This window comes from Balearica regulorum, chromosome 14 (genome assembly GCF_011004875.1).
Source record: "Balearica regulorum gibbericeps isolate bBalReg1 chromosome 14, bBalReg1.pri, whole genome shotgun sequence".
Taxonomy (NCBI): Eukaryota; Metazoa; Chordata; class Aves; order Gruiformes; family Gruidae; genus Balearica; species Balearica regulorum.
In genome coordinates this window covers 9,413,754-9,427,860 of record NC_046197.1, presented here as the reverse complement: position 1 = coordinate 9,427,860, position 14,107 = coordinate 9,413,754, and the positions used below count along the sequence as shown (strand labels likewise).

Below are 14,107 nucleotides of genomic sequence, written 5' to 3'. Positions count from 1 at the left end.
ACGTGCTCCTGTACTGACTGAGACTCCTCCGGCCCCGTCTCCTGGGTCACAGCCTGGTGGATGCTGCTTGGGAAAGGTGTCCCAGGGGTCCAGCCCGTGCAGACCCCTCCCAGCACCCAGCAAGCAGCAGGCTAGAAACTTTGATGTTTCTTTCTTCAAATAGCATTTCTCCGTGAAGCTTCCTAACCCCTTTTCTTGAACCTGTTGACTGCCACCACACCCTGCAGCAGTCCGTCCCACCCTTTGTGTTGTGTGAAAAAGCTGCTTCTGTTTAAAATCTCATAGTAGATCCTATCTTGTCATATGGCAGGTAGTTAAGAGATGTGCTGTGGTTTGTGGGCTTCTGCTGGAGCATCTTTCTGTCCTGTGACATTGAGATGTGACCTCTGTAGGATCCCTCTCCAGTGCCCCGGGGCACAATGAGCCGGCTGCTGGGAGAGCTCGGGAGCCAGCGCAGAGCTCTGCCCGACACGGAGCCTGCTGTGCTGCGGTGGGGGGAAGAGTTGTGGTACCTGCAAACAGGGTGACCCTGTGAGCCAGCCAACAGCTCCGGGGGGAGCAGCGTGCCCCCAGCGCGGCCTCAGTGCTGTGAAGGGCTCATAGACAACACGCACAGGTCAAGCCTGAAATGATGCCAAACGGCCTGGGCTGAATGACAATTCAGTATAAAATAGAAATGTCTCTCCCTGTTTTTATTCCACTGTATTAATCTGTAATGAACTTGGTCTGTTTACAGAGCCATTGTAGCATTTTCAATTACTAGCTTGATAATTTGGAAAAGGGTCATAAGCACTGGACATTTGTCATGCAGGGAAAAACATGAAAACAGCAACAAAGTGCAGCAAAAGTTGGCAAGGAATTATTTTCACTCTCCTTATATAAATTGGGAATACTCCCCAAATCCTCTAGCTGATGTGCTTGGAGGTGCTCTTTGTTTCCATCTTCTACGAGGGGGTGTCTGTGCTGGGGGAAGGACTTGTAGCAGGGCATTGGCAGGGTGGACCCAGCGTGTGGTGTCCTCCATAGCTGGTCAGTTGGTGTGTGGTTTATGACCTCTGTGGCCAAAGATGTTCTTCCACGTCCTTTTAGATCTAGTACCTCTGCACTGAGACTCTTTCCAAGGACATATGCTCCAACTCGCATCTTTCTAAATGCACTAAAAACCATTCCTTGCACATCTGTCTGTACGGCTCATTGCTGGGAGCGAGCCATAGCTTAAATAGATGCTCTTTATCGTTATTTATTTGTAGGTTCTTTGGTCCCTTTCAAACTTCAGAGTGGCATGACTGCATTACCACGTGCAGGCACAGGGCGAGTGACACTTTTGGCCTCACAGCATTTATGGCTGGAGAGAACTTTATCTCTGCCTTGCATGCTCTGCTGTGATCCCTACACGTTCACATAAACTGCTCTGCAAAATAACAGGAGGCTGCAAAATCTTTTATTTTCTGGGACGACCTAGTATACTGCTTCCACATTCTCTGGTGTTATCTCTTGCAGAAACGTGAATAATTGCTTTCCAAGAAACCATTGGAGAGGTTCTGTTCAGCTTTTTGTCCTCAGGCGCTTTTGTTGCGTATTGCCATATCTCAGCAATGGGACCAATTCTGGGCTTGTCTCCTTTTCTTTGTTTTTCCCTTTAAAAATGGTGATGTTTTGCAGATGTCTACAGCTTGAAAATTAATTTCCAAGTGGAACTGAACTAGCAGCCATCTGAAAAGACTGTCAAGTCCCAAATCTGAAGGGAAGGAAGAGCATCTCTCTCAGATACCTGGCACCATTACCTGGCTCGCTTGCCTTTTTTTTTTTTTTTTTTAAAGTTGCGTGTGACCTAAGCAACTGTGGAACAGTGGGGTACAGCCATGTACTAAGCCAGGCTGGTCCATTTATGAAGCAAAGACATGTGGGATGCTACTTGAAAGGTTTCCAGGAGCCTAATAGTCAAAAGTGTGTTTACAAGCCTTAAAGCAAATCAAAAATCCTTGTGCTGTGCAGTTAGCTCTGTTCCAAAGAAAACTGGAGATGCCAGCTCGTACTGTTAAGCAAAAGCGATGCATTGACACAGCAGCAGAGACGTGAATTCACTACACTTACCCACTGCAAAATGCCTGGGTAACAATCACAGATCCAGACAATTCCATGATTTTTTTCTATTCTAGGACAGAAAACTGAAGTAGCCCACTACTGCATTCTCCTTGTACCTGGGTTTCCACTGCTCTGTTTCTAACTGGCATGCAATGGCTGTTGCATAGATGGATGTTACATTGCTCACATACCATGCCATAAATGAAAAATTTGGATTTCATGCTTTCTGCTTGTCTTAAAAACAAAGGGTGCCATGCTACTGGCAGGCAACGTCCTGTCTACACTTGTGTTGTTCAGGCTAATACCATCTGTCCAACCCAGCCTTGCCCAGAACGGAGCTAAACAGTGAAGTGGGTTTATAGTAGCAATAAAGAACAACCCTTGAAGAGGCATTTAAAAACAAACAGTTTCAGCAGTTAGCAGTAGTGACCTTGTATTTGGACAGTGGCACAGCCTTAGCCAGCTCAAGGTCACATGAAGTTCCGTTGTGGGTTTCGTTTCTTCAGCTGTCTGCTATATATTTTCTAGAGCAAATGTGAAATGTTTGCAGTTTCTGCCCTTGCCTCACCTCATCCAGTAAGTGATTTCAGCGATGTACACAGTGTTCAGAGTCACCAAGTATGTTCTTACATCCTCCCTGCTGGGATGGAGAACGTAATGTGGCTTTTCCTCCGGGCCCACAGCCTGAATTTCCAGCACAGAGAGGACCACGCAGGAGCTGCCCTAGCACGAAGGCTCGCCCTTTCAAAGAGGTCAGCACAGAGAACTGAACGCATGGGGAAGCCAGCTGGGACAAGGAGCCTGAGAACTTAATTGCAGGGAAAGTATGGAATATTTTAAAGTTGAGTATATAAAAGCAACTGGGTATTTGCACACAAGAAAGAGGGGAAAAAAATGTAGGGAAGGCTTCAGACTTAATGGAAAGGATAGTCACAGTTACAAAGGATGGCAGGGGAGGCACAGAGACAAAAGGAAAGGAAAAAAAGAACTGCTCACCAAAACCTGTGCCTTGGAGAGGTGGAAGAGCATGGCTACATCAAGGCTTACCAAGCTGTATCAGGTGGTAAAGGAAATCATAACAAATAAAAGAGTTCCAGAAAGTGTAAGTGAAGATGGAAGTTGGAAGGAAAAGCAGGCAGTGAAGGCAGGGCGGAGGTTAAAGGTAGGCTAGGTACTGTCACAAATGGAAAAAGTGCTTTGTCCCATTTTCATGGTGGAAAGATCAGAGATCCAGAACTGGAAATGGATGCTTCCTAAATAAGATCAAAACCCAAAGATGGACTGTGCTCAGATGTGTTTCATCCCAGCAAACAAGCCAACTTAAAGACCAGCCTGGCCAGCTCCTCAGCGACTGACTCACCAGTTCTTCAGTGACTGAATTTCAAGATGAAGGAATCATACAAAAAAATAGAAATTTAGGTCATTTGCTAAGGAAGAAGATGGAAAACAAGTGAATAGAGACAATGTCAGACAGGGCAAGACACAAAATGAGCTATAACTAGGAAGGATTATAAAACACATGAAGGGATCATCTTTTAAGGACAGGAGGAATGACAAGGCTAAGGGAAGATACAGGCCATTACTGAAAGGGAAGGGAAAGGGGAGCTACCAACAGATGTACCTGAAAGTACATGAGCTCTGGAGGAATGGCAGAGAATAAAGAATTCATATAAATAGATAAATACATTGAGCAGCTGTCTCCCCTACCATGTGATCTCTTTTTTTTTTTCCTGCTGCCAGAGAGCACTGATGTTTATTTACTTCTAATTATTGAGATACAGACTTCCACTGATGAGATAAATGTAGCTCAGGATGCTGATCTTCCCCTTCTCTTCCCTCAGGGTGTCTCCCCAGCATCTAAATCAAAGCCTTGTGAAAATGTCATCTCTGCACACCCCACCCCATCCCTCCAAACGCTGTGGGCTCTCAGCCCCCTCCCCAAGCCCACAGCACAGTCCGTGCCAGGAGCAGAGGCAGGGGCTGAGCTGCCAGACTGCCAGGCAATTGTCCTGCTCCACGGGGCAATGGCACATCCGGCAAAATCTTGGAGACAAGGTCGATGGGAAAGAGATGGAAAAGAAAGAATGGAGAATGAGAGACTGGCAGGTGGGAGCGTGTGCTGAGGTCTGATGTAGGTTGTTGGCATGGATCCCAAGGACAGAGCAGTTACAGCTGGTATTTACGAGGCTGCTGTCTCAGTTCAAGATGATGAGACATTACCTTTTTCCTGCCCACTAATGCAATTGTTCACCTTTACCTACAAAAGAAATGCAACCCTGCACTTCACTGAATTGCGCTTACTTCTGCAAAGCAAAATGCCTTGTTTGTGCTATGGTCTCTAAAAGGCATGTGCAAAATGTGGATTGTGCAGATTTGACGCATATAGAGTTCTTCTCTAGAAATAACCTGTGCCGTCACACCTTTGCTGTCAGTGCAGACCTGTGTGTACAAAGCCTCAGAGAAGCCCGGCGTCGTGGGCTCCGTGGAAGCGGGTGAGCGCGGTGCAGCCGAGCAGAGCTGCCCCGGTGTGGGCAGCGGGCGGGCGGCTGATCAGGGCGCTGGTGGAAAAGCTACCAGGAAAGAAAAGTCATTCTGGAACAAGTTTTGCTTTTTGATTGGGGTTTTTTTTTTTTTGAACAAGAACTTGTCCAGAACAGATGAAAACCAGAATAGAGTGGAAAGCCCAGCAGGACTCGGGCAATGATGTGCCCTCAGTTCGGGGAGGGGCAGAGCAATAGCACACGCAGGAGGATTTCTTTGCATGGTTCCCCTTGTTTAGCAAACACATCTCCAGATACCACCAATACTGTTATCTGGCAGGAGCACTTCTCTAAACCCCTTTAATCATTCTTAATGGTCAGAACAAGTTTTCATCAAAAATACTCTCCCAGAACGATGTTTGTTTTCAAAATACAGCTCTGTTTGGCCGGCTGCACCATCTTCATCGGCTGGAGCGAGATAAAAGGGCTGATCGCTTGGCTGAGTAACTCAGATCTCTTCTCAAAGGGAAGCAGCACATAGTCCAGAAGGAAGGCAAAGGAAACAGGTTTGCAGTTGTTAGGCTCATGCTTTCTCCGTTCAGCCTGCGTCGTGAGGTGAGGAGACAGGTCTGTCCATAGGGGAGAAGCTCCAGGTAGTGAGAAAACACCCTGTGTATCTGCTTGTAGCCAGAGGTAAGAGATTTGGGTTGGGACTAGTGATGTGAAACGAACCCGTAGGGCAGGGGAATGGGATTTCTCATCATACCAGTTCAATTTCCAAACTGCAGCCACTCTAGGTCTCCTCTCAGGAGAATTTTTCTCTGTGTGTGGTGTTCAGTTTTGACAAATAGTAGGTTTGTTGGAGCTGCGTTTTGACTGAAAAACTTGGAGTAGCTCTGGAAAGTATGTTACTTAATCAGACTGAAAAAGTAGGATGCTTTCATTGTGCAGATAGGAGCCCTGTGATGGGCCTGTTTGATGCAAGCCAGCAATGTAATTTAAAATTTTGAAATGTTAAAGGAAAAATTATTTTGCAAATTACCTCCCTTACCCACATATTACATTCCTAAAGCATTGCTTGGAATAGCTCAGCATTTTCAAAATAGCTTTAGCTTAAGTGGAAGTATCATCAAGAAACACAGGGTTCCTGAAGAAGTTTTAGTTTCAGTGAAATAATATTGTCTAATCTTGACCCATTCTGCTGGTTTAACTCAAAACAAGAGGTATGTTGGGAAGGAGCACAGGGGTCTCTCTAGCTCTGTCCCTGATGTGGGCATCTGTGCCAGTGTGAATGGAATTTAAATCATGGTCTCAGGGTTGTGGTTAATCAGGACTGTAAGTGAAAACAAACAAATCAACTGGCACCACAGGAAGGTGCTTTTCTGCTTGATTTGTCTGAGGTTATTTTCCTTTATTTATTTATCCATGCAACCTGCATGAGCCCTGGAGCTAAGCAAAGCACAGGATGTACATGACTGCAAGACCTCATGGCTGCCTGCTCTCCTGCCTTAGCTCTCCTGGTGCAATGGAGGACACATCAAGCCAGAAGTCAGGACAGAGCAGAGATGTACTGAGCTCCATAACACTAGAAGAGAGTCCTGCCGATTTTATACGTGTCAAATTGGAGGAGTACGAGCCTGCAGACTTCAGCACCAAGGATCTCATCCTAAAGAAAGCCAGAGAGGTCTGCACATGCAGTCATCAAGCCATCATCACCTTCTTCTGTCAGCTGTTCCCAGTGCTGGACTGGCTTCCCCGTTACAACGTCAAGACGCAGTTGCTTGGGGATGTCATATCTGGGCTCCTGGTGGGGATAGTTGCCATCCCTCAGTCCATCTCCTATTCCCTCTTAGCCAGCCAGGATCCCATCTATGGAATCTACACCAACTTCTTCTGCAACATCATCTACGTCGTGATGGCCACGTCACGCCATAACTTTGTGGGCTCCTTCGGTGTCCTGTGCCTGATGATTGGGCAGTCTGTGAACCGGCACCTCCAGCTAGCAGGGTACAGCGACGACAACACTGGCTCTGCACTGGTGGGCAACTCCACCTCCTTCAGTAACGGGACAGGTGCCTGTGACAGAAGCTGCTACGCCATCACTGTGGCCCTTTCCTTGAGCTTTCTGGTTGGTCTTTACCAGGTACAAATATTCGCTGTTGTGCTGTTCCTCTCTGTCCTTTCCCTGCTAAGAACTTCTCTGAGCTAAAGACCTCTAAGCTCCAGTTTTGGTTCAGACTTACAAGTCATGAGAAACCTTTCCTGCCATGACTAGACCTCAACACCCTTGAATCAAATTCAGTGATTTAGAAACCCCCAAACGCTCTGGGGAATGTGGGGGTTTGTTCCCCCCATGTTATAGGCCAGGTCCTTGGATGTGTCTGAAACATCCTTTAGGATCAGAGACAGCAAGGGAGGAGAGGGAACTGTGAACCACCTTCCCACCACCCCAGTCCTGGAGGTGGGCTAGCTCCTGGTGCTGGTTAGAGCTGGTTTGGGGCTGGCAAGAACAGCCCTCAGGGACCCTGCCATCAGCAGGGGCTCCTTCAAAAGCCATGCTCCCTGGCAATGTCCCCACTGCCTGGGCCTGGCTGTCACTGAACAACTTCGGGCTCTTTCACTGGGACAACTAAAAGTCAGCGCATCGCACTGGCTTTATGCCACCAAGTGATACTCACAGCTGCTTTGATGTGGCTGCTGCCTGGAATTTCAGTGTTGGCTATGCACCCTTATTGCCTGCACGGAGACAGCGGCAGGGGCCTTGTAGGCTTCTTTGTACGACATCTCTAGCCACAGACGAGTCTCATAGGTAGGTGTCTTTAGTTTTCCATACCCCAGATTAACTGCTGAAGGCAAAGTCCTCTGCCTCACGCTGAATACTCAGCAGACAGAATAGCCAGAGGTGCTGAAGTGGAAGCAAACCGACAGAAATTGCCAGCCACCTCTCCCAGCCCTTCTCATCAATGCTAAAGGTATGGCTGGCTTGCTTTTCAGATCCTGCTGGGGGTTTTACAGCTGGGCTTTGTGGCTGTCTACCTGTCAGAACCTCTCCTCAGTGGCTTTGTGACCGGCTCCAGCCTCACCATTATCACCTCCCAGATGAAGTATCTCCTGGGACTGAAAATACCTCGTCATGAAGGGGTGGGGTCCTTCATCCTGACATGGGTTGACCTTTTCAGATACATCCAGAACACCAACATCTGTGACCTGGTCACCAGCCTGGTTGCTTTGGCCATCATAGTGCCTGTCAAAGAGATCAATGACCGGTATAAGGAGAAGATGAAGGCACCATTCCCCATAGAGCTGCTGGTGGTCATTGTAGCCACAGTAATATCTTACTACTGTAGCTTCGAAAAGCGATACAAGTCTGCTGTTTGTGGGGATATACCCACTGGTTTCAGGAAACCCACTCTGCCAGATATAAACCTGTTTTCCAGCCTGGCAGTTGATGCTCTGCCCATTGCTATTATTGGCTTTGCCATGACCGTCTCCCTGGCAGAAATCTTTGGCAAAAAGCATGGCTACGCTGTCCGTGCCAACCAAGAGATGATTGCCATTGGCATGTGCAACCTGATCCCTTCTTTCTTCTACTGCTTTGCCAGCTCTGCAGCCCTGACCAAGACTCTGCTGAAGGAGTCCACGGGGACCCAGACCCAGGTCTCTGGCCTGGTCACCTCCCTGGTGCTGCTGCTAGTGCTGCTGTGGATTGCCCCACTCTTCTACTCGCTGCAGACCTCCATCCTGGGGGTGGTCACCATTGTCAACCTGCGAGGAGGCCTGAGGAAGTTCTGTGACACCCCCCGCATGTGGCAGCTCAGCAAGCTGGACACGGTGGTGTGGTGGACAACCATGCTGTCCTCCACGCTGATCACCACAGAGATTGGGCTCCTCGTGGGCGTCTGCTTCGCTCTGCTCTGCATCATCTTCCGCACACAGAGACCCAGGGCCACGCTCCTGGGCAAGGTCAGCAACACGGAAATCTATGAGGACCAGTCCACTTACAAGCAGCTCAGCAGTATTGCCAACATCAAAATCTTCCGCTTTGAGTCATCCCTCTACTATGCCAACAAGGACTATTTCAAGACTGTTCTCTACCAGAAAACTGGTGTAAATCCCATCCTGCTGGCTGCGAAGCACCAAAGGGTGGAGGCCCAGGCAAATGCAGACACAAGCAACAGCAAGAGCTTTTTTGGCACCGGGTTTGACTGCCTGAAACCTGCCAAGAAAAGAGCTGAGAAGCCTCCAGCAGATGCCTGTCCTCCCTCCATAGATATGCACACCTTAATTCTTGACTGTGGTGCAATGCAGTTCATAGATACTGTGGGTCTCTCTGCGCTAAAGGAGACACGTCATGACTACAAGGAGATTGGTGTCCAGGTGCTCCTGGCCAACTGCAACCCTTCCATCCGCCACCGGCTCCGGGAGGGGGGCTGGGCTGACGAGACAGACAGTGGTGGTCAGCTGGCTTTCCACAGCGTCCACGATGCAGTGCAGTTTGCTGAACGGTGGTACCATGTGCAGCAGGAGAAAAAGGAGAAAAAGCATGCTCGCCTGGACCCCGAAGACCTGAACTTCCAGGTGTCTTTGTAGACTTGTGTGTGAGGCATGATTTCTGAAAGGGATGGGCTTGGTATGTGCTTGAGAGCAGTTTTAATCTTTGTGCAGTCAGAGCACGCAAAAAATACTTTGATGAACTGTCAGCAGCAGGCATGGGGCAAAAGCATAGGGGAAGGTGTGGAGTTCAGGAGAGACTGCCAACAGGTAAACAACCCGAGAGGCATTTCAAGGTCTGTCGTTCGGTAAAGAGCCCGGACAGCTTCTAACCCTTCTCCGTTTTGGGAAGGGCTGTGACGGCAAAAGATGCCGTGCCGGGAGCTGGGACGCCAGGCTTCCACCAGCAGCTGCCATCAAAGCGCCTCCCTCCAGTGCCTCTCCCGAGGCTGCTGCCGCTTTCCACACGGAACACCCCACGGACCGGGGCACCCCGCCAGCGCCGGCCCGGCCCCCCCCCCCCCCCCCCCCCCGCTCCGCTCCCGCACGGACGCGTGTCTCGCGTGGGCAGCGGGCGGCACGAGTGAGCCGCGCTGCGCTGCGCTGCCCGAGCCGGCGCTTCCCGCCCCGGGGCCGCTCGCTGCGCCCCCCCCGGGGGAGCGGTCCCTGTGCCCCGGGCGCTGGGCAGCGGCCGCGCCGCCTCTGCCGGGGAAGGCTGCACACCGGTGGGAGGGAGGAGGGGGATTCCGGCCGCTGGGCCAGACCCCTCTGGTTTCAGTCGGGGGAGAGGCCGAAGCGCTGCATCCCGGCCCCCAGCCCCGGGCCTGGGTCGGCTGGTTGGGGCACCCTTTGCTGAGGCTTGGGGAGCCTCTGGGAGCTTGCCCTCAGTCAGGAGGTCACTTGACTGCCAGGTGAGCCGGAGGACTACAGCAAAGGAGATGGGAGCTGTGGGCAAGGTCTGCCGTCTGCTCCTCCGAGGAGCCCTGTGATTCTTCCCACCTCTGAGGCCAGGCGTGAAGGTCAGCAGCTCCCCTGTGCTGTGCAGCTCAAGGTGTGCACCCCCAGACAGGAAAGGGGCTGCAGCCGGCTCAGACCCACCAGAAAGGTTCACAAATGCAACAGGACCTTGTTACATGGAGTTTCCTTGTGTGTGCAACTCTAGTATCCACATGCTGGCCCAATGCAGAATAACTAAGGAAAGAGAGGATGCCAGCATCCTATCTTGTGGTCCAGTCTTTTGAAAATTGCACAGCACGAGGCATCTTCGGGTGCCAGACTGCAAAGCCACTCACCTGCCTCCCAAGACGTGCGGCAGTGGGGGCTATGGCCTCATTGCACTGGCGGCGAGAACTGCCACTCCCACTCACTCCTTCACTTATTAATGTATATTCGTCTTTCGCCACCTTTATTTTGGTCTGCCCTTCTCTCCCCCACAGCCACTCTGAGTCAATGTGGGAACTGAATTGCAGAGACTCATTTATTTTCCAAACACCCTATGGCATGGAGTTTAACAGCCCCTCAGTGGCCACAAAACAGCAACAAACCCAGCAACAGCAAAGCACTTCCCTTCAAAACAAACAAACAAGCTTCAGAAAACTGCTGGGAGTTTGTTCAGCTGATAGTTCTCACTCAGGCCCTGCCTGTGGCTCAGGACAGGCTGCTGCAGGGGAGGAGAAGTGCTTTCCCCTGCTGTGATTTACAGACTGGGATTCTTGTGACTTCCGTGAATGAAATTAAAGATTTCCCCCCCAAAAAGGTATCTGAGATTAACCAGATGCTCTTCATAAACTGTAAATCAGGAACACCTGTGCCGCAGTTTGCAATAGCCACGGTTCCCCCAGTGTTTGGCAGAATCTGTGCTACCTTCCACACGCGCGGCTGGATCCTGACTGCTGCTGGAAACAGGGTGCTGCCACTCATAGCAGTGGGACAGGGCTGCCTCGTGCTTGCGGTACTGCCGAAGGCGTGCAGCCGGAGGGGCTTCAGCTCCAAGGCGGACACGGGGACCTGTCCTTTCTGCTGGGCCGGGACAGGCAGCATCCTGCTAGCTCTGCTTCTGCATCCCAGGGGTGAGTCCTTGCTCTGAGCTATGAGGCTCCACAGCATTGCCAAGTACCAGAATAGCTTCTCTTCCGTGAACTCCATCTGTAAAAACACCTTCTATGTTGCATATTTAATACATGACTATTCCCCTGGCCTCATCTAAGAAATGCAGCACCAAAGATATCCCGCTGAAGGGAACTCTAGCTTTGGCAGCCACTTGGGAGCCCAAGGACAGGAGGCTGTTGTAAATAAAGTGCATGGAAAAGGAAACCTGCTGGGTCTGCTCAGGAAAATGTCTTCTTGTGGTCAAAAGACTATTTCAAGTGGATTAAAGAGCATAGTATGCCCTGCTGTTTGCAGGTCCTTGGAACAAGATTGTAAGTGTCAGGGGAAGCTAAATTGCCCAAGGAGGCCAGTAGGAGCCTTGCAGGGCTGGATGGACAGATGTGCTCAGCATGCCCTGGGTACGGGCACGAGCCAGGTGCAGCTCTCGGGAGTTGAAGCACCTCTCTCCAAGGGTCCTCACAGGCCATCGCAGCATGAGGCAACTCCCTAGGGAGGTTGCATCAGCCATGGAGCAGTGAGTAATGGGGCAGTTTTGTGTCTGAACAGAAGAGAATCAGCAGGTCAGTGGAGAAGAAAAGCCTTGTTACCTGCAAGCATTATGACCTGCCTTCCCCTTTGGAATAGCATTGCCATAATTTTCTTTGTAAGACCGTTTATGGGGAAAATTAAATTGTTTTAGTTAGACTTTAGATGCATTTATGATCTCAGCGGGGTCATAAAGCTACAGCAAAAATAAAAGCAGTGCTGATAATACCTGGGCACAGCCTGGTGCAAGATAGCCCAGATGAGATTACTGTCAGCGCGGTGGTTCCTGCAGCCCTTTGCAATAGGAAATGGCTGTTAATGTGAGCAGTTTCTGCTCAGAGCTGTGAAAATGCAAAGAGACACCCAGCAGGTTTTTTGGGATGCCTTCCATTGGAAGGATGAACTGAGGTGACAACCTCTTTCCTGCTCCTCCCCAGCCCAGAGCAGCTGGGATCTCATTGGCAGTCCCTGCACAGGCTGCTTGCCCAGATCTCCCAGCCCATCGGCTCCAGCATCACCTTCAAGCCCACAAGTCAAATGTCCCAGTGAATCAGCGTTCCTCTGTTCCCCACAGATCACCAAGGTAGCTCAAGAATAATATTTTTATATCAGTTCCTGTGAAGAGGCCCTGGGTCGTAAATGACAGGAGGAGATGAGGAAGGACAAATGACAGAGTCCAAGGTCAGCTTATAATCAGGGTCATGGGAGATCAGGCTGGCTTCTCACCGCCTGTATCTCCTGGTGGAGGCAGATGTGAGCAGGAAGGGACCACAACTGTGGACCAGTTCCCGGTGATGAAAGGCTCCTGGTGAGGACACAGGGCACTTGTCTGCCCCAGCAACCACCTGCAACAACCCAAGTTCCCCCCTTTTTGCCAAAGGGCCTCAACATCTCAGCTGGGGTCTGACCGACCGCATCTCCCACCCAAGAGGACCTGCTGCTGTGTCCTGCTGCCAACAGGCTGCACCCCAGGGCGTCTCGCATGCCTTTCCCCTAAAGCTTCACCAGGGGCCGAGGAAATGCCATGCATCTTAAAGCAAATGTTATCCCTCCTGGTAAGCAGCTCACCTGTTATTCTCCTTCTCTCTCTCCCCTCCCGCCTTGCTATGGATCTATAAATACTCCAGGAGTGTGATAAATAGAGGATTGCTGCTAAGGCTTTGTCAGCTGCAGTTGGAGCTGACTGTGCAACTGTTAATTATGCCTCAGCAGCAGCTGGACAGGTTTAAATCCTTTTGATGCTTTGAAATGCTCCCTCTGGGGAAGTTTAAGGAATAAAGGTTGTCATGGCTGATGGGTGTTTGCTTCCTCTTCTAGAAAGCGTACGAGACACTGATTGCTGCATGGAGGGCTGTTCTCCTCACTTCCATTGCCCGCTCCTGGAAACACACGCTCTCTATAATGGCAAGAAGTTGCTCCTGCAGATCTATAGCTGCAATAAAGCAGTTAGCGTGCTGCCAGCATGTGCATAGAGTTTACCCATGTAAGCTTTCCCTCGCAGACAAAACTGAGTTGGAAAGAGAAAGCAGTGAGCTGGAGGTGATGGCACTGGATTTCCTGGGGGAAAAAGAAGAAGAAAAAAAAAAAAGGGTTAGGGCCGGTGTAATGCCTCACTAGAGATGAAGGAATCACTGGACAGTGGCTTGGGCTAACACAGTCCAGCTGCAGGTGAAAAGCTCCTGAGGGGTTCAGGACAATCCAGGGACTTTGCTGGGCCCCCTTCCCCCCCCAATTCCCCGGGAGCTTACCAGGCTGAGCCGTGTGGGTGTCTGTGTCTTCATCTGAGCTTGCTGCTCTGGATTGATTTATGGGTTTGCTGTGCCATATTTCTACTTGTGTTTCTCAGAAGAAAGGCTTTGCTCTGACACATTCATGGCAGCTTCCAAATTCTTCCACTGAGTGAGGGGCATGCAGCCCTCAGCTTAAAACCTGGTCTAAAACATTCAAAGTCATAGGACGGCCCCATCAGAAGCCCTTTCTAAGCCCCCGGATAAAAATCCCTTCCTCCTTCTGCCACTCACCCCTGCCCTCTAGTACAAAGTGCCCTGGGTGCCCTGTGTAGAGGTATCATCACGGATGATGGGTGATGCCCTGGCAATATGAAAGAAAAATCCAAGCAAACATCAGATGGTGATTGCGGGCAAGTGTCGGCAGAGCTGGGGCAGAGCCAGGCTGGACCTGCAGGACTCGGACCCAGGCACCCTGCTCGAGCTGTGTGCTCAAGGGAAAGACAGGGAGAGGTAGGAGGACAGGTCATCTTTGCTCCTGGCTGTTGCGCTAGCTGTGCCAAGTTTTTATTACATGCAGTAACCTGAGCTCCACGCATCTGCGTAAGAAGTGCTGTCCACACTAATTCTCCTCTTAGAAGATTGCTCTGGGGGACTGTAAAGAACTGTAAAGTCCTTGTCATAAGCAAT

The 14,107-nt window shown here is 50.3% G+C and overlaps 1 protein-coding gene across 1 annotated transcript; it reads left to right on the top strand.

The window, feature by feature from the left end:
* The first annotated feature begins 5,201 nt into the window (after positions 1 to 5,201).
* Positions 5,202 to 12,956, top strand: LOC104639707 (sulfate transporter). The gene is made up of 2 exons (XM_010307847.2): positions 5,202 to 6,708; positions 7,560 to 12,956. The coding sequence occupies exons 1-2, from the start codon at positions 6,031 to 6,033 to the stop codon at positions 9,153 to 9,155; spliced, it is 2,274 nt and encodes a 757-aa protein (XP_010306149.2). The 5' UTR covers positions 5,202 to 6,030; the 3' UTR covers positions 9,156 to 12,956.
* Positions 12,957 to 14,107: the final 1,151 nt, after the last annotated feature.

Excerpts from the sequence above, each read along its gene's own strand:
- LOC104639707 (XM_010307847.2), top strand. The coding sequence starts at position 6,031 with ATGTACATGACTGCAAGACCTCATGGCTGCCTGCTCTCCTGCCTTAGC. Across the intron at positions 6,709-7,559 it reads TTCTGGTTGGTCTTTACCAG|ATCCTGCTGGGGGTTTTACA; the intron begins GTACAAATATTC and ends CTTGCTTTTCAG.